Raw genomic sequence first — 21,501 nt, forward strand, 5'->3', positions numbered from 1 at the left:
CTCACTGAAAGCTCCGCCTCCCGGGTTCACACCTTTCTCCTGCCTCAGCTTCCCAAGTAGCTGGGGACTACAGGCACCTGCCACCATGCCCAGCTAATTTTTTATTTTTAGTAGAGATAGGGTTTCATGTCTTAGCCAGGATGATCTCGATCTCCTGACCTCATGATCTGCCCACCTCGGCCTCCCAATGTGCTGGGATTACAGGCGTGAGCCACTGCACCTGGCCACGCAACTGGCCTTTTAAAAATTTTTTGTAGGCCGGACGCAGTGGCTCAAGCCTGTAATCCCAGCACTTTGGGAGGCTGAGACGGGCGGATCACGAGGTCAGGAGATTGAGACCATCCTGGCTAACACGGTGAAACCCCGTCTCTACTAAAAAATACAAAAAACTAGCCGGGCGAGGTGGCGGGCGCCTGTAGTCCCAGCTACTCGGGAGGCTGAGGCAGGAGAATGGCGTAAACCTGGGAGGTGGAGCTTGCAGTGAGCTGAGATCCGGCCACTGCACTCCAGCCTGGGCAACAGAGCCAGACTCCATCTAAAAAAAAAAAAAAATTTTTTTTGTACAGATGGGGTCTCAATATGTTGCCCAGGCTGGTCTCAAACTCCTGGCCTCAAGCACTTCTCCCACCTTGACCTCCCAAAGCACTAGGATTAAAGGCATGAGCAACCATGCCCGACTTCTTGGTCTTTTTTTTTTTTTTTTTTTTTTTTTTTTAAGACAGTCTCCCTCTGTTGCCCAGGCCGGAGTTCAGTGGCACGGTCTCGGCTTACTGCAACCTCTGCCTCCTGGATTCAAGTGATTCTCCTGCCTCAGCCTCCCGAGTACCTGGGATTACAGGCACGTGCCACCACGCCCAGGTAATTTTTGTATTTTTAGTAGAGATGGGGCTTCATCATATTGGTCAGGTTAGTCTCAAACTCCTGACCTCAAGTGATCCCTTGCCTCGGCCTCCCAAAATGCTGGAATTATAGGTGTGAGCCACTCCCCCCGGCCCTGAGTGTAGTTTTTATTTGCTTTTGTAGCTTTTCAAACTTTCTTTACAGTCTGTCCTGAAATGCAGGGATCTTTCCTTATGAGTGGGCCATGGTGACAGACCCTGGAAATAAAACCTCTGCAGGGGGCCCTTTGCTGGTGGCAACGCTGGCACACAGGCATGCATCTGTCTGTCTGGTACGGAAGACCAAATTGTTTTCCGATCCCCAACCTACCTTCACCTGAATAAAATCAAGCTGGATATGTTCAAATGGCCCTCAAAGATGAGGCTTAACTTCCCTTTTGGTCTTGACATCCCTCCTGCTGGCTTTGGCCAAGTGGGTTATCAAAACAATCAAGTCAACTTTGAGGGCCATTTGAAAATGTAGACAGAAGCGAGGTGAAGAGTAAAGCTTTTGGTGCCACCAAGTGGCCATCTTGGGGAGCGCCAAATATCTGGGTACAAAAGACAACCTGGATCTCCAGGACGTTTCCTGATTTCAGGGCTCATTCTCAGAGGAAAGCAGCATCAGAAAGATGTTGCAAGAGGGGCTGGGCAACCTCTTTGGGAAGCCGAGGCGGGCGGATCACCTGAGGTCAGGAGATCGAGCCCAGCCTGGACAACATGGTGAAACCCTGTCCCTACTAAAAATACAAAAATTAGCCAGGCGTAGTGGCGGGCGCCTGTAATCTCAGCTACTCGGGAGACTGAGGCAGGAGAATCGTTTGAACCCAGGAGGTGAACGTTGCAGTGAGCCAAGATTGAGCCACTGCACTCTAGCCTGGGCAACAAAGCAAGACACTGTCTCAAAAAACAAAACTAAACGATATTGCAAGAGGACCCTGAACACAAAAGGAATGGACTAGAAAAAAGTGGCCTCTACTTTCACTTTTTTCAAGCCAAAGCTTTTTTGCACATGCCACTATCATACTGTTTTTACTGAGCAGTACATCTTCTCGGGGTCCAGGCAGCAGACACCTTGAGGCTTACACATAAGCATAAACACCTTCAAACATTTTTACTTCTCCGGAGGTAAGAAAGCATCTGCGTTTGATTATTGCTCATAATTATGAACAACTCCAAAAGCAATTGAGGATAACTATAAATATTAAAAGATTGTTGAGAAGCAAGAGAACAAGCTCTGGTAGTGGCCAGTTCAGCCCTCGCACAGACCAGGATGAAAGCAGTGGGGGAGTGCCACTAGCTCCAGTTAAGCACATACAGCACACCTGAGACCAATTTGACCTGAGACCAATTTGACCTGCCTGCATGGTTGGTGGAGTCCTTTAGCAGAAACGTAAAATAAGGATTTTGAAACTGGGTGTTAAAGGCAGTTATGGGTTTTGGCAGACAGTGGTGACTTTATGGAAACTGTGCGGTGTGCCTGCATCATGAGTGGAGGGCCAGGACTGAGACTGGGTGCAGTGGCTCAATCCCAGCACTGTGGGAAGCCAAGGCTGTCAGACTGCTCGAGGCCAGGAGTTTGAGACCAGCCTGGGCAACATAGCGAAAACTCTCTACAAAATATGGCTGGGCATAGTTGCTCACACCTGTAATCCCAGCACTTTGGGAGGCCAAGGTGGGTGGATCACCTGAAGTCAGGAGTTCAAGACCAGCCTGGCCAACACGGTGAAACCCCATCTTTACTAAAAATACAAAAAATTAGCCAGGCATGGTGGTGGGTACCTGTAATTCCAGCTATTCAGGAGGCTGAGGCAGGAGAATCAGTTGAGCTCGGGAGATGGAGGTTGCAGTGAGCCAAGATCATGCCACTGCACTCCAGCCTGGGCAACAGAGCAAGACTCTGTCTCAAAAATACAAAATATTAGCCAGGTGTGGTGGCATGCACCTGTAGTCCCAGGTACTCAGGAGGCTGAGGTGGGAGGATCACTTGAGTCCAGGAGATGGAGGTTGCAGTAAGCCCCTATGGTGCCACTGCACTCCAGCCTGGGCAGCAGAGCAAGACTGTCTCAAAAATAATTTTTTTTTCTTTAACATGCCCTAACATTACAACAAATGAGCCAAAATCTTGAACAAAAGTATATGATAGGCCAGGGCGGTAGCTCATGCCTGTAATCCCAGCCCTTTGGGAGGCCGAGATGGGTGGATCACTTGAGCTCATAATGAGGGCACTCATTATTTCTAATTCCTGTCATCCTCAGAAATGACAGGAGTCTCATCTGATACCCTTAATGAAAACTGTACCGACCTTTCTAGGACCCCGTTCCCCCCCGCCAACCTCTGTAGCTGTCATGTCCATTTGTCTAGAACTTTAAGGTGTTTGTTCTGAAAAACCATTATTTTGGTTTTAGTCATTATGGTGTGCTAAATATGAGCTCCCAAAGATATCCATATGCCCATCCCCTGAACCTAGGAGCATTACCTTACATGGCAAAAGGGACTTTGCAGGTACAGTTAAGGATCTTGAGACGAAGGGAGTATCCCGGATTATCCAGGTGGATGCAGTGATGAAGTCACAAAGGTCCTTACAAGAAGGAGGCTGAAGCTGATATGGCCAGAACCAGGGGCTGCCGGCCACACTCAGAGGCTGAAAATGACCAGGAAATGGATTCTCCCCCTAGAGCTGCCAGAGGAAACCAGCCCTGCCAACACCTTGACTTCTGCTCAGTGAAACTGGTACTGGCCTTGTGTCCTCCCGAACTGTAAGATAACAGATCTGTGTGGTTTTATTTAAGCCACACAGATCAGTCTCTCGTCATTTGTTGGAACAGCCACAGGAAGCGGACACTGTCCCCTTTTTCCTCCTTAGGCACTGCATTCCAGTTTACCTACTTTTCTTTTTTGAGATGGAGTTCTCGCTCTTGTGACCCAGTCTAGAGTGCAGTGATGCAATCTCAGCTCACTGCAACCTCCGCCTCCCAGGTTCAAGCGATTCTCCTGCTTCAAGCTCCCGAGTAACTGAGATTTCAGGCGTGCACCACCACGCCCAGCTAATTTTTGTATTTTTGGTATCAACAGGGTTTCACCATGTTGTCCAGGCTGGGCTAGAACTCCTGGACGCAAGTGATCTGCCCGCTTCGGTTTCCCAAGTGCTGGGATTACAGGCTGGAGCCATCGAGACCCGCCCCTCTTGCAACATCTTTCTGATGCCGCTTTCCTCTGAGAATGAGCCCTGAAATCAGGAAACGTCCTGGAGATCCAGGTTGTCTTTTTGTCCCCAGATATTTGGCGCTCCCCAAGATGGCCATTTGGTGGCACCAAAAGCTTTACTCTTCACCTCGCTTCTGTCTACATTTTCAAATGGCCCTCAAAGTTGACTTGATTGTTTTGATAACCCATTGGCCAAAGCCAGCAGGAGGGATGGATGTCAAGACCAAAAGGGAAGTTAAGCCTCATCTTTGAGGGCCATTTGAACATATCCAGCTTGATTTTATTCAGGTGAAGGTAGGTTGGCGACTGGAAAACAATTTGGTCTTCTGTACAGTCTCAAGACAGACAGATGCATGCCTTTATGCAAAAGTCACCACCAGCGGCCGGGCGCGGTGGCTCACGTCTGTAATCCCAATACTTTGGGAGGCGGAGGCGGGCGGATCACGAGGTCAGGATATAGAGACCTTCCTGGCTAATACTGTGAAACCCCGTCTCTACTAAAAATACAAAAAGAAATTAGCCGGGCGTGGTGGTGGGCGCCTGTAGTCCCAACTGCTTGGGAGGCTGAGGCAGGAGAATGGCATGAACCCGGGAGGCGGAGCTTGCAGTGAACCGGATCGTGCCACTGCACTCCAGCCTGGGCGATAGAGCAAGACTCTGTCTCAAAAAAAAAAAAAAAAAAAAAAAAATCGCCACCAGCAAAGGGCCCCCTACAGAGGTTTTATTTCCAGGATCTGTCACCATGGCCCACTAATAAAGAAAGATCCCTGCATTTCAAGACAGACTGTAAAGAAAGTTTGAAAAGCTACAAAAGCAAATAACAACTACACTCTTTTTCTTTTTCTTTTTCTTTTTTTTTTGAGACAGAGTCTCGCTCTGCCGCCCAGGCTGGAGTGCAGTGGCGTGATCTTGGCTCACTGCAAGCTCCGCCTCCCGGGTTCACGCCATTCTCCTGCCTCAGCCTCCCGAGTAGCTGGGACTACAGGCGCCCGCCACCTCGCCCGGCTAGTTTTTTTGTATTTTTTAGTAGAGACGGGGTTTCACCGTGTCAGCCAGGATGGTCTCGATCTCCTGACCTCGTGATCCGCCTGTTTCGGCCTCCCAAAGTGCTGGGATTACAGGCTTGAGCCACCGCGCCCGGCAACTACACTCTTTTTCAACCTTTCTGTTGATCCAGTGGGTTGGCAAAGCGCAAAAAATTGGGTGCCAATATACAGGGCTGGGGGAATGTCAGGGAATAAGCTCTCTCTCCCATTGCTGGTGGGGGTCTATATTGGAACAGCAGCCATGGAAGGCAATTTGCTAATGGCTAGCCAAATCATTAACTCACGTCCGTTTCTAGGGATGCATGTTATTCACACGTGAATGTTATCTTGTTCTTTTTTTTTTTTTTTTTTTGAGACGGAGTCTCGCTCTGTCGCCCAGGCTGGAGTGCAGTGGCCAGATCTCAGCTCACTGCAGGCTCCGCCTCCTGGTTTCACGCCATTCTCCTGCCTCAGCCTCCCGAGTAGCTGGGACTACAGGTGCCCGCCACCTCGCCCGGCTAGTTTTTTGTATTTTTTTGTAGAGACGGGGTTTCACCGTGTCAGCCAGGATGGTCTCGATCTCCTAACCTCGTGATCCACCTGTCTCGGCCTCCCAAAGTGCTGGGATTACAGGCTTGAGCCACCGCGCCCGGCCTACCTTGTTCTTAAGATTGGAAAAACCATTTAAAATACCCATATCAATGAAACTTGCAAATTATGAACATCCGTAGAACAGAATCCCATGCAACTGTACAAAGCGAGAGGTTCTGGGGAGCCCCACCCCACGGCCCTGGCCCCCACTAGTTCACCGCTTGTGAGGCTCTCCAGCCGTCCGTAATTGCCTGCTCCAGGTCTTCCCAGGTGACCATGGTGACTTCTTCCGCACCAGGAACCAAACTCAGCTTCCGGCTGACTAGTTCCTGACAGTGACAGACAAGACACACACACATACACCCCTCGATTAATCCCAAGAAGCTTTAGGGACAGACTTGGTCTAACAGGATCTGGGTGGATCCTTCCCAGCCCCAGCCCCAGGCCCAAGGAGAATTCATCACCCTTCAAGTGACCAGTGAAGGTCGGGAAGACAGTCCTCTGTTCCATGTGAGCACCCGTAGAGCACTGGGCAGGGATGAGACAGATTCCCCTCCAACCCAGGGGCAGAGACTTGAGAGGCAGAAGGCACACACTGCCTGCCCCGGATGGACAAGCCCTGGAAAGAGGGCCACGCTGAGAGAGGGCCAGCCCCCTGGAGAGCCCCTTCCCATGGAACTGGCTGGTATTACCAGGAATTGTTCCCGATCTTTGAATAGCTTCTCTAGTTCATCAACCCGCTGTAAAATTACCTAGAAGAAGAGTTCAGGAAAGGAGAATGACAGCGGCCCCTACCCATGCACACTCACATGTGCACACACACACTCTCACACTCACACACACACGCATACTCGCACACACAGTGACTCAGTGCCAGGAGACAAGGAAAGGGGGAATGCGTGTGGCTCTTATGGAAAGGGAGGGTTTCTTCTACTTGAGTTTTTTGGGGGGTTTTTTGGTTTCCTTTTTTTTTTTTTGAGACAGGGTCTTGCTCTGTCACCCAGGCTGCAGTGCAATGGTGCCACCACAGCTCACTGCAGCCTTGACCTCTCAGGCTCAAGCAATCCTCCCACCTCAGCCTCCTGAGTAGCTGGTACTTCAGGCATGCACCACCACGTCCAGCTAATTTTAAACACTTTTTTGTAGAGATAAGATCTTGCCATGTTGCCCAAGCTGGTCTCGAACTCCTGGGTCCAAGCAATCCTCCAGCCTCGGCCTCCCACAGTGCTGGGATTACAGGCAGGAGCCCCTGCCTTCTACCTGGTTTTTACCTGGCCAGTCAGCCCAGGCTCCTGGATCTTTTCCCAGCCAAGTGCAGGAAGGGAAGTGAGATGCAGTGGGGGGCCTGGCTGGTAGCACAGTAAGAGTAAGTGCTGCTGCAGGGATGGGATCCTCTGGTCCTGGGATTCAGTTTGCTCCAATCCACTCATGAAAGCCTGTAGGATGAGGCCCACCTTGCCTTGCAGGTGGTGCCAGGTACCTCAACAGTAGCTGAACATGGGTGCTGTCTAAAGAGAAAAGCACCTCAAAAGAACCAAAGCAAATCGCTACAACATAAGGTGCTTACTATCATATTTGGGATTAAGAAAGAATATATTAATAAAAATAAAACTTGTTTTTTATAACTTTTGCAAACTTGTAGAATCTAAGATTAGCTAAAAATTAAAAGGCCAGGAGCAGCAGCTCTTGCCTGTAATCCCAACACTTTGGGAGGCCGAGGCAGGAGGATCACTTTAGGTCAGGAGTTCGAGACCAGCCTGGCCAACATGGTAAAACCCCATCTCTACTAAAAGTACAAAAATTAGCTGGGTGTGGTGGTATGCACCTATAATCCTAGCTACTAGGGAGACTGAGGCAGGAGAATTCCTTGAACCCAGGAGATGGAGTTGCAGTGAGCCAACAACACGCCACTGGACTCCATCTGGGTGACAGAGTGAGACTGTCTCAAAAAAAAAAAAAAAAAAAAAGAAAACAAAAAAAAACCCTACCACACTTTAAAGTTTGAAAAGGAAAGCAAACTTGCTTCCCAGAGCAAAAGTGAATTGGTGCTGGGGTCTCGAGACCTGGGGTGATATGGCAGGAGGGCATGAGCGGCCAGGGCTCCCCTGCTGGGGCTTGGCCTCTTCCTCTTGCCTCTTCCCAGCCTCTTTTTCCCCTCCTGTCTCTTGGCCTCCCTGTCCAGCTGTCTTCCTAGTTGCTTCTGCTTTTTCTTTCAGGACCAACCTAAGGTGGCTCTGAGACATGCACGTGTCTATTACCTCCCGGCACTGACCTGTGTTGCTTCCTGCTGTTCACTGGATACTACTTGTGCTCAATGATTATATGCACTTGTCCCTCCAAGAAAACAAAAGTCCAGTTGAAAGTAGGGCTCAGTGGCTCATGCCTGTAATCCCAGCACTTTGGGAGGCCAAGGAGGGCAGATCACTTGAGGTCAGGAGTTTGAGACCAGCCCGGCCAACATGGTGAAACCCCATCTCTACTAAAACTACAAAAATTAGCCGGGCATGGTGGCACGTGCCTATAATCCTAGCTACTCGGGAGGCTGAGGCAGGAGAATCACTTGAGTCCAGTAGGCGGAGGTTGCAGTGAGCCGAGACTGCACCACGGCACTTCAGCCTGGGTGACAGAGTGAGACTCTGTCTCAAAAAAAAAGAAAACAAAAAAGTCCAAGTGAAACTGTCCCCTGACTGCTATAGCTTGTGTCATGGCCACAGGGAGCTGAGGTCCAACTCTCCATCCTGACTCCCCTTCTCTGGGAGCCTTTGTCCTCAGTGCCTATCTCTTTATGTCTTTATTCTTTTTTTTTTTTTTTTTTTTTTTTGAGACGGAGTCTTGCTCTGTCGCCCAGGCTGGGGTGCAGTGGCCGGATCTCAGCTCACTGCAAGCTCCACCTCCCGGGTTTACGCCATTCTCCTGCCTCAGCCTCCTGAGTAGCTGGGACTACAGGCGCCCGCCACCTCGCCCGGCTAGTTTTTTGTATTTTTTAGTAGAGATGGGGTTTCACCGTGTTAGCCAGGATGGTCTCGATCTCCTGACCTCGTGATCCACCCGTCTCGGCCTCCCAAAGTGCTGGGATTACAGGCTTGAGCCACCGCGCCCGGCCGTCTTTATTCTTTTTAAAAAGGGAATTCACTCTAACAATCTTCTGAGAAGTTGTGGGCCCCACTCTGGGCCAGCTCTGGTCCTTGGATGTCTGGTAAGTGGTGGGCAAACCTCTCTTGTAAACAGGGGCTAGGAAGGAGTGGGGTGGGATGGGGCCACTAGGCTCGGGAGGTGGGGTCCTCAGGCCCCTCCAGCTCGGGGAGGCCCTGTGCCTTTCGGTGGCTTTCTTTTAGGGTTTTCAGGTCTTGCATGACATCTTAAAGCAGCCCCATGGACTGCAAGATAGAGCATGGGCCACTCTATCTAGCCAGTCGCACTGAGGCCTAGCACCTCCTCGGTCCCCATCCCCTCCGTCCAAACCACCGCTTGCCCCTCCACGGTGGGTGGGGACTCGGCTAGGCCTGGAGGGCGGCCTGGAGGAGGGAGATGGCCTGCGCGTGCCTCCACGTGCCTCCACGTGCGCCCTCACCCTGGCAAAGCTGAGCTCCTCGGCGGCGTCCTTCAAGATACTCCCAGTCCGCACCCTATCGAGCACCTGCATGGCCACCTCCTGCTCCTCCGGCCACTCTTGCGAGGCCAGATCGAGCCCACTGGCCTGAGAGAAGCGCTGCACGTGAGTGGCAATGCCCTGCATCTGGCTGTCCACGCGCTTGAGCTGCTTGCTCAGGTCCTCCACCTGGCCACCCAGGTCCTTCACTTGGCTCTCCAGCGCTGATGGAGGCACCCGACCCACGCCCCTGCGCCTCTCCCGGGGCGCCCCCTTGGGAGCCTCCTTGGGCGCCTCCTTGGGCGCGGGCAGGTGTGGGGTGCTCAGCGAGCTCCGGGCGGACAGCAGCGAGCGGCTGGGCTCTGGCGACGAGGCCTGGAAGTCGATCCGGGTATTTTGGAGGTCGAGGTTCTTGAGCATGGCCACGATGAGCGTGTGCAGGGCCGTGAAGTTGACGGCGCCCACCTCCGGGGTGCCGATGGAGAGGTCCGCCAGCTCCCGGAGGGAGACCGTGGTCGCTGGCGGCATCGTGGCTGTCAAGAGCTGTGCGCTGCCGCGGGGCGCCGACCCACCACTTCCTGCTCACTGCGCGCTGCGCCTTGGGGCCTTTCAGGGGCCCTGCGAGGTCCTCGGGGCGCCCCTGCCCCGGGTCCAGCGGCGCTGGGCGAGTCACTGGGCGGAGCTCCTGCCTCCGGGGAATCCGCGCCTCCGTTCCCCGGCGGGGTCCGCGATGGCCACCCCTCCGCTGTCTGTAGCCGGCCTCGGGTCCCCCAGCTGGAGCCCTGGACTCCCAGTCCCCGTGCCGGCGGACGTCTGAAACGTGGGGGCCCGCGCGTGCCCTGAAGATTCCACTAAGAACACGCCCTCGCTGCGAGCCCCAGAGAGGAAGCAAAGGCCACCACAGGGATCACAAGGGGAGCCTCGGCAACAAGGGCCGAGGCGGCCTCCAAAGATCCAGCTCGACCCCATCCATCCTCTTAACCTAGAAAGGCCAGGATTCACTCACTCTTGGCGGGGCCACATAAGGACAGAAAGACTTGACGGTTTCCTGGCAACCATGCTTTGTGTCATCAGCTGCGTCCATTCCACAGTGGTGACCCCGTGTCTAAGGGATGCAATCCTGGGGCCTTGTTCCCCTGCAGACAGTCCACATATTTCCTTCAATCAAAGGCGAAGCAACTTGGAAAAGACAGCCTGCTACTCAGGCAGTTCAAATTAGCCACCGGACGACTATTTGGTGGCCATTTTTTTTCTGTGCTGCCATAATTTTTTTTTTTACTTTTGAGACAGAGTTTCGCACTGTGGCCCAGGCTGGAGTGCAATGGCCGATCTCGGCTCACTGCAACCTCTGCCTCCTGGGTTCACGCAGTTCTCCTGCCTCAGCCTCCCGAGTAGCTGGGATTACAGACACGTGGTACCATGCCCAGCTAATTTATTGTATTTTAAGCAGAGGCGGGGTTTCACTATGTTGGCCAGGCTGGTCTTGAACTCCTAACCTCAGGTGATCCACCCGCCTCGGCCTGCCAAAGTGCTGGAATTACAGGTGTGAGCCACCAAGCCTGGCCGTTTTTTGAGATCAATTAATATATGGCAGACTGGGCATGAACCCGAGAGGCAGAGGTTGCAGTGAGCCGAGCCGAGATTGCGCCATTGCACTCCAGCCTGGGTGACAGTGCGAGACTCCTTCTCAAAAATAAATAAATAAATAAATAAATAAATAAATAAATTTTTAAAAACTCACCTGGTCAAGCACCCATGCTTCAGCTCCTTACAAAGCAGGATTAAACAGCACGAGACAAATCTGGTGTTAACAATCGAGGCATGACTTCCCCGTACCAGATTCTTCCCAAAAACATAAATAAAACTTCCTGGCCGGGCGCGGTGGCTCAAGTCTGTAATCCCAGCACTTTGGGAGGCCGAGACGGGCGGATCACGAGGTCAGGAGATCGAGACCATCCTGGCAAACACAGTGAAACCCCGTCTCTATTAAATACAAAAAAACTAGCCGGGCGAGGTGGCGGGCGCCTGTAGTCCAGCTACTTGGGAGGCTGAGGCCGGAGAATGGCGTGAACCCGGGAGGCGGAGCTTGCAGTGAGCTGAGATCCGGCCACTGCACTCCAGCCTGGGTGACAGAGCGAGACTCCGTCTCAAAAAAAATAAATAGGGGCCGGGCGCGGTGGCTCAAGCCTGTAATCCCAGCACTTTGGGAGGCCGAGGCGGGCGGATCACGAGGTCAGGAGATCGAGACCATCCTGGCTAACACGGTGAAACCCCGTCTCTACTAAAAAATACAAAAAAACTAGCCGGGCGAGGTGGCGGGCGCCTGTAGTCCCAGCTGCTCGGGAGGCTGAGGCAGGAGAATGGCGTGAACCCGGGAGGGGGAGCTTGCAGTGAGCTGAGATCCGGCCACTGCACTCCAGCCTGGGCGACAGAGCGAGACTCCGTCTCAAAAAAATAAATAAATAAAATAAATAAATAAATAAATAAAAATAAAAAAATAAAACTTCCTAACAGAAGCACAGCAAAGCTACTTAAAGAGAACCTATGAGCATGTGCCATGCATGGCCAGCCTCCTCCACAAGCTCTGCATCTGCAGATTTAACCAACCAGGATTGAACACGTACAGATTCCTGTCATGATTCTCTAAACAATACAGCATGACAACCATTTACACAGGATGGATATTCCCGTAGGTATTATACGTCATCCAGGATGTGCATAGATTATATGCAGATACTACACCATTTTCTATCAGGGACTTGCACATCCATGGGCAGGAGGCTGAGTCCTGAAACCAATCCCCCATGGATTGGAAGAAATAACTGTACTACTTTAACTACTGTTCAAGTTCAGATTTTTTACTTCAGCCTGAGTAGTAGTTTATTTAATTGAAGGATTTTCGACCATCATATTCCAGTAACTTGGTACACAGTAGGCCTTTAAAGGGTTATCAAAATAACTAGTTCTTTGCAGGTTTTTTTTTGAGATGGAATCTTGCTCTGTCGCTTGGGCTGGAATGCAGTGGCACAATCTCAGCTCACTGCAATCTCCGCCTCTCGGGTTCAACCAATTAATTCTCCTGCCTCACCCTCCCGAATAGCTGGGATTACAGGTGTGTACCTCCCTGCCAACACCTGGCTAATTTTTGTATTTTTAGTAGAGACGGGGTTTCACCATATTGGCCAGACTGGCAGACTGGTCTCAAACTCCTGACCTCACGTGATCCGCCCGCCTCAGCCTCCCAAAGTGCTGCGATTACAGGCGTGAGCCACCACGCCCGGCCTCTTTGCAGTCTTTTATGCACTTACGCTTTTAACTTAGCTGGGCTAATTTTTGTATTTTTAGTAGAGATGGGGTTTTGCCATGTTGGCCAGGCTGGTCTCAAACTCCTGACCTCAGGTGATCTACTTGCCTTAGCCTCCCAAAGTGCAGGGATTACAGGCGTTAAGACACCATCCCTGGCCTTTTTTTTTTTTTGAGACAGGGTGTTGCTCTGTCACCCACGATGGACGGCAGTGGTACAATCATAGTTCACTGCAGCTTCAGCCTCCTTGACTCAGGCAATCCTCCCACCTCAGCCTCTCAAGGTAGCTGGAACTACAGGTACACGCTACCTATGCCTGGCTAATTTTTGTACTTTTTGTAGAGATGGGGAGATTTCGCCATGTTTCCCAGGCTGGTCTCAAACTCCTGGGCTCAAGCAATCCTCCTTGCTTCAGCCTCCCAAAGTGTTCAGATTATAGGTGTGAGCCACCACACCCAGCCTATTTTTTTTTTTTTTTTAATTTAGATGTAAAATATAGTATTCAACAAGGATTCAGCTTCAACACTTAGGAAGAGGGCAGAACCTGGGAAAGTGTGTCCAGCCACAGACCTGACTGCTGTTCTGTAACTACGGTCTTCTGCCATCTAATGAAAAGACCAGCAAGACAACAAATTCTTTTATTTGCAACTTCAGAGCCACTCAGATTTCCAGAGGTGGGATGCTATTTTCTAATCTGACATCCTTGGAAGATGTAACAACATGAATGCTTCATTTTTCAATGGCTGTAGGCATAACAATTTCTGAAAGAAAAATACGATTCTCTATAAAAGACCTGAAGTTGATTTGGGAGAGGCCAACTGGATAGCAACAGAGCCACAGGCGCTCAGCTTCCCTAACCAGGTTCAACATCAATACCTCCATTTCCCTGGAGCTGAAACAACTAAATGAACATTATAGAGTTAAGACTTTATGTGCCTTTAACTCCTCTTTAGTATCAATAAGATTTTCAGATTATTTTCAGGAAAGCAGCTAGAACTTTTAAGGATCAGGGCTGATGACAGCAGAGATATAAGGCCATGTTATGACATTTATCCATTAGCTCCGTCTTCTTCCTGACTCTTTCAATCCCTCCTACCCATCAATCCTGGCAGGAGAGACTATCTAACTCCAGGCTGTTTCCAGTCCTCCCTTGCAAGGAAACACTGTATCACTCATGGCACTGCTTTTTCCATGTTTCCCTCAGGAGGTCCAGGGTCGAGACCCTCGTGAAAGTTAGTCATCCACAGTGATGTTTCGGAAAAGGTAGGCCATGGACTCTCCGTTGTGGATTCTCCGAATGGCTTCAGAAAGAATCAAACTGATATCCACAGTCTTTATCTTGGGACATTGCAGCTTCTGAACCTCATGAGGGACAGTATTCGTCACCACCACCTAGTCACACAGTGATGGAAAACAAACACTGTTACTGAAGTGTGTTTCAAACTGGTTACACAGAAAAGTTTATCTAACACTGAGTCCCCACAGCCTAAGTTCCAAACTACAAAACCTTGTTCCACTGAGTATAGTTTTTATAAACCAAACTTAACTAATTTTATGCAAAGGAAAAGTTACATGGCCTCAGAACAAAAGACGAAAATCTCAGGAATGGCATGGTCTCTACACAGAAACAGTGAGCCCCAGTGCTATGCAGAACTCTCAGATCATAAGGGAAGAATTCCAGCCTCAAGAGAAACGCTCCTAGGATGTCAAATTAAAGTACCCAGGCAAATTGTTATGTAAATAGACATACACAGACTCTCAACATAACCCTCAACTTATGATAGGGTTACGTCTGGATAAACACATCATTATAAGTTGAAAATATTTTAAGTAGAAAATGCATTTAGGCCGGGCACAGTGGCTCATGCTTGTAATCCTGGCACTTTGGGAGGCCGAGGCGGGCGGATCACCTGAGGTCAGGAGTTTGACACCAGCCTGGCCAACATAGTGAAACCCCGTTTCTACTAAAAATACAAAAATTAATCAGGCCTGGTGGCGGACACATGTAATCCCAGTTACTTAGGAGACTGAGGCAAGAGAATCACTTAAACCCGGGAGGCAGAGGTTGCAGCGAGTCGAGATTGGAACACTGCACTCCAGCCTGGGTGACAAAGACTCCATCTCAAAAAAAAAAAAAAAAAAAAAAAGCATTTAATACACCTAACCTACTGAACATCATTAACTTAAATATGCCCAGAACAGTTACATTAGACTGTAGTTGGCAAAATCATCTAGGGCAAAGGCTTTCATTTTATAATAAAAGCTACTATTTTAAAGTGTTGAATACCTCAAGTAATTTAACGAATACTATACATTACATTGTAATTGCGATGGTTTTGCATCATCATAAAGTCAAAAAATTCTAAGTTGAACCATGGTAAGTTGCAGACTATCTGTATTCCTAAACATGTATCTGTCCCAACAAACTGCTAGACGGCAAAAGTTAGAAAAGCTATAGACAGATTAAGCAATTTAGTATTGACTGAATCTTATTCCCAGAAAACACAGCAGCAAATCTTGGCTCAAGATTTAGAAGCAGCCCAACCTCATCTACGGAGGATTCCTCAATCAGGCGGGGGGCCTCTGCAGACAGGATGCCGTGGGTGGCCATGACATAGATCTTGTAGGCGCCTCTCTCTTTCAGGATCTCTGCGGCAGCAACAAAACTCTCCACGTCGTCAATAATGTCATCCTGGGAGGAGAAGAGAGTGAGCTGGTAGGCAAGGAAACACCCTCTAGCCAGACTGTCAATGCACACACTGCTCTCCTCTTTCCTGCACTCAGTTTCAGAGGATTTCCGATGGAAAATCAGAGCTATGTGCCTAGGTCAAAGACTGAGCATCCAGAAATGGTAACAGAAGTACCTGACAGTACCTTGTGTGTCTGTCAGAGGAGGGCGCAGCCAAGCGCCTGTGACGTTACGGCTGGAGCTGGGGACTGCCAACACTCACTTTCCTGTGTCACATTTCTGGTGAATCCCACATAGCCAGCGTTCCATTTATTTTTTTTTCCAAATAGAACGTGACATGAGAAGAAAACTGAAATAAAGTGTGCTACAGCAAAGGACTCGTGACCCACTAGTCAGCAGATATTTAGAGCTAGGAAAAAAAAACTGTGTCAACATACAGAACGAGTCTGCACGGGGACATCCATTCTTAGTCGTGAAAATGGAACAGCTCATCTTCGGTTCATCTTTCGGCTCTAATGCTCAAGCATGATTAGGTGAGCTGGTTTAAAGAACCTAGAATCCACATGATGAAGGTGAAGGTGCTGAATTTTCTCATGGGAGTACTGTGCTCATTTCCTATCTGTAGGTTATACTTTGATGTGTGTTCACCTGGATAGAGGGTTCTGCCACTTGGCACAAGGGAGTTCGGGTGAGAAAGGATATGTGGATCCATTTAGATCATCGTTCCTAGAAATACAGTCCCAGAGTGGACAACCTACTGACCAAGAGCCAGGAGTGTCACCTCTGCAAATGGATGACACATAACCATACCACGATGATTGCGATGCGGCCTCCAACATCTCCAACTACAGTTATCGGTGGCTTCTCTTTGGCCATCATCACTAGCAAAACAAAACAAATTACAAGATCTCAGTCATTCATGTATCACTAGAGAAATGTAATCATAACCTCATTCTCTGGAAATGGTGGCACAACCACTATACAGGCAAAAAACCAACCAACCACGCAGATTCCCCCTCCATGAATCTGCAATCTCTCAGAAACAGCAGCATTGGCCAAAAGAAATAGAAGGCACGCCATACATGTTACTTTGAATTTTCTAGTAGCCACATTAAAAACAGATTATGTAATTCCCAAAATATTATAATTTCGACATGTAACTGATATAAAAATGTATGTATGTATGTATGTATGTATGTATGTATTGAGATGGAGTTTCATTCTTTTGCCCAGGCTGGAGTGCAATGGCACGATCTTGGCTCACTGCAACCTCTGCCTCCTGGGTTCAAGCAATTCTGCCTCAGCCTCCCAAGTAGCTGGGATTACAGGCATCCGCCACCACACCCAGCTGAGTTTTGTATTTTTAGTAGAAACGGGGTTTCTCCATGTTGGTCAGGTTGGTCTCAAACTCCTGACCTCAGGTGATCCACCTGCCTCAGCCTCCCGAAGCGCTGGGATTACAGGCGTGAGCCACCACACCCAGCCTGATATAAAAATTTATTAATGAGATGTTTTACACTTTTTTTTTTTCAGAGGGGATCTTGCTATATTGCCCAGGCTTGTCTCAAACTGGACGCAAATAATCCTCCTACCTCAGCCTCCCAAAAGTGCTAGGATTACAGGCATGAGCCACCACACCCAGCCTTACACTTTTTTCCTATCAAGTCTTCTCTACTTGGTGTGTGTTTTATACACACAGCACTTCTCAGTTGAGACGAGCCCGGTCTCAGAAGCTCAGCAACCAGCACAGTGCACAGCACAGCTGGAAAGACAATGAACCAGCACAGCATGGAAGATTCTGCCAACACGGAGAGGCTGCACCGCAATGCCGTGCAGACAGAAACCCCACTCTCATGGAGGCTGGCGGAGACAGTCAGAAGGAATGCCGCTCTGCAGAAAGCGAAACTGCGAAAGGCTGCCAGATCATGAGATGGCTTTATGTTACTTTCTTCCAAAGTCACCTTATTTGGACAGTGTAACCTTACTATCAGATAACTGCACTACTGACATAATCAGAGTTTCCTCAAAATCAGGAACTTGAAGACAATAACTCCAGGCCCATCATCTTTTCCTGATTTAATTAGTGCTTAAAGTAGAGACTTTTATCTGACTACAAAATCTGCATCTGAAGAAAGGCTATGAGTGTACAAAGGAAACTACAGGATAAAGAAAGGAAATAAGATTTTATCCTCAAAAGGAGGTCAGTAAACAGAGAAGAAAAACAAAGACTATTTCAGAAGAATAGGCTAAGTATTCCTTCTTTAAACTTTGTTATTATTCTGAAATATTTATTAGGCTAGTAGTGGGGGAAGCGAAAGAGAATAAAATCCAGGGTAACAGAGTTTGGTGACTACCAAAAAACAATTTTGGCTGATTTCCACCAGTAGGCACTGTGTATCTCAAAGAACAGGTGTTTTTCTCTGTATATTGGCAAATCAGCTGAGCTAAAATTCAGCACTACTTTATACATCTCGACAGACGTGTATTTCCTGATTTCACATCGTAGAAACAAAGACAACTTCTTGAATTTGGGCAAGAAAAGAAGACTTTGTATATAAAATCACTTAAAATGGGGGGGAGGGGGGTTTCAAACCACCACCATTAGGAGCAGCTTCCTGAGATTCTGTTTTTACACCATGTAAATAGACAGTTATGTTGACCTATCCGTTTTGGTTTTTTTTTTTTTTTTTTTTTTGAGACAGATTCTCACTCTGTCTCCCAGGCTGGAGTGCAGTGGCATGATCTCAGCTCACTGCAACCTCCGCCTCCCGGGCTCAAGTGATTCTCCTGCTTTAGCCCCCTGAGTAGCTGGGATTACAGAGCACGCCACCAGCTGGGTAATTTTTTGTATTTTTAGCAGAGACGGGGTTTCACCATGTTGGCCAGGCTGGTCTCAAACTCCTGACCTCAACTGATTGACCTGTCTCGGCCTCCCAAAGTGCTGGGATTACAGGTATGAACCACCGTGCCTGACCAACCTACCCGCTTCTTAAAGAGATGTGGTTCCTTTTCAGCTGGGCGTGGTGGCTCATGCCTGTAATCTCAGCACTTTGGGGAGGCTAAGGCAGGCATATCACCTGAGGTCAGGAGTTCTAGACCAGCCTGGCCAACATGGTGAAACTCTGTCTCTACTAAAAATATAAAAATTAGCCAGGCATGGTGGCACATGCCTGTAATCCTAGCTACTCGGGAGACTGAGACAAGACTTGCTTAAACCCAGGAGGCAAAGGTTGCAGTGAACTGAGATAACACCACTGCACACCAGCCTGGGAAACAGGGCAAGACTCCTGTCTCAAAAAAAAAAAAAAAAAAAAGAAATATTGCAAGCCAATACCCCTCCATCAAATATCAATGGAAATTCAGCTCTAGTTTGATACAGAAAACATCACAGTATTTGTGTTTACTTTTTTGCAACCCTACCTCCTGCAAAGAACTATTGTTAGTTTCATACGAAAAACCTAAGCACAGCTAGGAGGGAGGCTAAAAAAGGATAAAAAGAAAGGCTTCCTGCCCACTATACTCATTCCCTGCTGATACTGCCTTTAGGTTCTGGATAAAAGTGAACACATAATTTAGTGGCTGCCACAAAACAGAGACAGACTTTATTACTACAGGGTAGAAAAAAATGACTAGTACCTCACAGGCCAACAGTTTCTGAATAGCTTACCCAAAAAATAAAACACTAAAAATTCCAGTTTTCATACAAGGTCAAGAATAGAGTGCTAAAACTACCCTAAGTTTAGATTCTGCTCTCTCTGTCCATTTTATCAAACAAAATCTAATCCATGAATAAAATGAATTGTGCAACCTTACTTGTGGCCAGAAATCACTGTGAAAACTACATCAACTGCAGTGAAAATGTCTCCAATTCATCAAATGATTTGCAATGTTTTTATGAAGGAAGCAGGAAGTTGTTTTTTGCTTTTATTTTTTTATTTTTTTTTTTTATTTTTTTTTTTTTGAGACGGAGTCTCGCTCTGCCGCCCAGGCTGGAGTGCAGTGGCCAGATCTCAGCTCACTGCAAGCTCCGCCTCCCGGGTTCACGCCATTCTCCTGCCTCAGCCTCCCGAGTAGTTGGGACTACAGGCGCCCGCCACCGCGCCCGGCTAGTTTTCTGTATTTTTTAGTAGAGACGGGGTTTCACCATGTTAGCCAGGATGGTCTCGATCTCCTGACCTTGTGATCCGCCCGTCTCGGCCTCCCAAAGTGCTGGGATTACAGGCTTGAGCCACCGCGCCCGGCCGTCTTTTGCTTTTAAAGGTAGCATTTTCCAGGTAAAGTAAAGCTGCGCTGACAACCCTCCTTACCTTACGAACGCTTCCATCACAAGTACAAGCACCTGCACACATGTGCACACGTTTACTCTTTCCTGGGAGCCAATTAACCAAACCTTCCTCTGCTAAAGTAAACAGCAAAAAAGAACTATGAGCAAATTCATTCCTTACCCATTTTGACTTTTGTCTACTTCTAGTTCAATGAAATGGCAAACCATATCAACAAACTGACATTAGAAAGAGATGACTGGCTGGGCATGGTGGCTCATGCCCGTGAACGTAACACTTTGGGAGGCTGAAGCGGGCAGATCACCTGAGGTCAGGAGTTGAAGACCAGCCTGGCAACATGGCAAAACCACTTCTCTACTAAAAATACAAAAATTAGCCAGGCGTGGTGGTGCACACCTGTAATCCCCACTACTAGGGAGGTTGAGGTGGGAGGTTCCCTTGAGCCCAGGAGCCGGAGGTTGCAGTGAGCCGAGATTGTACCACTACACTCCAGCCTAGGTGACAGGGTGAGACTCCATCTCAAAAAAACAAGAGGCCGGGCATGGTGGCTCATGCCTGTAATCCCAGCACTTTTGGAGGTCGAGACGGGCGGATTACCTGAGATCAGGAGTTTGAGACCAGCCTGGTCAACATGGTGAAACTCTGTCTCTACTAAAAATACAAAAATAGCCGGGCACGGCGGCTCACACCTGTAATCCCAGCACTTTGGGAGGCCGAGGCGGGCGGATCACGAGGTCAGGAGATCGAGACCACGGTGAAACCCCGTCTCTACTAAAAATACAAAAAATTAGCCGGGCGCGGTTGTGGGCGCCTATAGTCCCAGCTACTCGGGAGGCTGAGGCAGGAGAATGGCGTGAACCCGGGAGGCGGAGCTTGCAGTGAGCCGAGATCCCGCCACTGCACTCCAGCCTGGGCGACAGAGCCAGACTCCGTCTCAAAAAAAAAAAAAAAAAAAAAAAAAAAAAATTAGCTGGGCGTGGTGGCACACACCTGTAATCCCAGCTACTTGGGAGGCTGAGGCAGAAGAACTGCTTGAGCCTAGGAGGTGGAGGTTGGAGTGAGCTGACATCGTGCCACTGCACTCCAGCCTGGCCAATAGAGCAAGACTCTGTCTCAAAGAAAAAAGAAAAGGAAAAAAAAAAAAAAAAAAAAAAAACAGGCGTGGTGGCTCATGCCTGTAATCCCAGCACTTTGGGAGGCCAAGCCAGGTGGATCACCCTGAGGTCAGGTGTTCGAGACCAGCCTGACCAACACAGAGAAACTCCATCTCTACTAAAAATACAAAATTAGTCAGGCGTGGTGGTGAATGCCTGTAATCCCAGCTACTCAGGAGGCTAAGGTAGGAGAATCATTTGAACCCCAAAGGCAGAGGTTGCAGTGAGCCAAGTTCACACCACGGCACTCCAGCCTGGGCAACAAAGGCAAAACTCCGTCTCAAAACAAGAACAAAACAAAACAAATACAAAAATTAGCTGAGTGTGGTGGCTCACGCTCATAAACCCAGCTACTTGGGAGGCTGAGGCAGGAGAATTGCTTGAACCCGGGAAGCGGAGGTTGCAGTGGGCTGAGATCGCCCACTGCACTCCAGTCTGGGTGACAGAATGAGACTCCATCTCAGAAAAATAAACAAATAAATTAGATGAGGAAATAAAATGAGGTCTTCTGTAGAACAGAAATGAACTGATTTCAAGCTCACAACCCCTATCTACATGCAAACAAATCAAAATTTACATTGAACAGACGCTCAAGAGGTGCCAATGTCTGTTTTCACTTCAGTGGTGAAAACCGCATCTTCACTTGTGAAATGAACAAGCCAGGAAAAGTCACCTCCTCTCACTTTTGTGATCCAAACTCTTACTTTTCACCCCTCTGGCAAATGTAGTCTTCTTTAGCAGAACCCCCGACATAAACTCTTTTCAAGTTTGTTAGATGCCC

At 48.8% G+C, this 21,501-nt stretch overlaps 2 protein-coding genes across 13 annotated transcripts in view; both read right to left on the reverse strand.

Moving 5' to 3' along the window:
- The window catches only part of QRICH2 (glutamine rich 2), a 38,318-nt gene extending 28,373 nt beyond the window's left edge, over positions 1 to 9,945 (reverse strand). For all 4 annotated transcript variants that reach the window (XR_012426196.1, XM_065532028.2, XM_045376629.3 and 1 more), the window contains exons 1-3: positions 9,273 to 9,945; positions 6,394 to 6,453; positions 5,920 to 6,030 (exon numbers count right to left, since the gene is read on the reverse strand). Coding sequence is in view for 3 of the 4 variants with exons in the window: in XM_065532028.2 (XP_065388100.1) it covers positions 5,920 to 6,030; positions 6,394 to 6,453; positions 9,273 to 9,818 (717 nt within the window). In the remaining variant the exon portion in view is untranslated. The remainder of the gene's footprint in view (positions 1 to 5,919; positions 6,031 to 6,393; positions 6,454 to 9,272) is intronic.
- Positions 9,946 to 13,218: 3,273 nt separating this feature from the next.
- Positions 13,219 to 21,501, reverse strand: part of PRPSAP1 (phosphoribosyl pyrophosphate synthetase associated protein 1) — a 51,292-nt gene continuing 43,009 nt past the window's right edge. For all 9 annotated transcript variants that reach the window (XM_074020622.1, XM_005585053.4, XM_045376626.3 and 6 more), the window contains 3 exons: positions 16,094 to 16,164; positions 15,140 to 15,286; positions 13,219 to 13,986 (listed from right to left, as the gene is read on the reverse strand). In XM_074020622.1, coding sequence (XP_073876723.1) covers positions 13,828 to 13,986; positions 15,140 to 15,286; positions 16,094 to 16,164 — 377 coding nt within the window. In that variant the 3' untranslated portion in view covers positions 13,219 to 13,827. The remainder of the gene's footprint in view (positions 13,987 to 15,139; positions 15,287 to 16,093; positions 16,165 to 21,501) is intronic.

Source organism: Macaca fascicularis, chromosome 16 (assembly GCF_037993035.2).
Source record: "Macaca fascicularis isolate 582-1 chromosome 16, T2T-MFA8v1.1".
In the NCBI taxonomy this organism is placed as follows: Eukaryota; Metazoa; Chordata; class Mammalia; order Primates; family Cercopithecidae; genus Macaca; species Macaca fascicularis.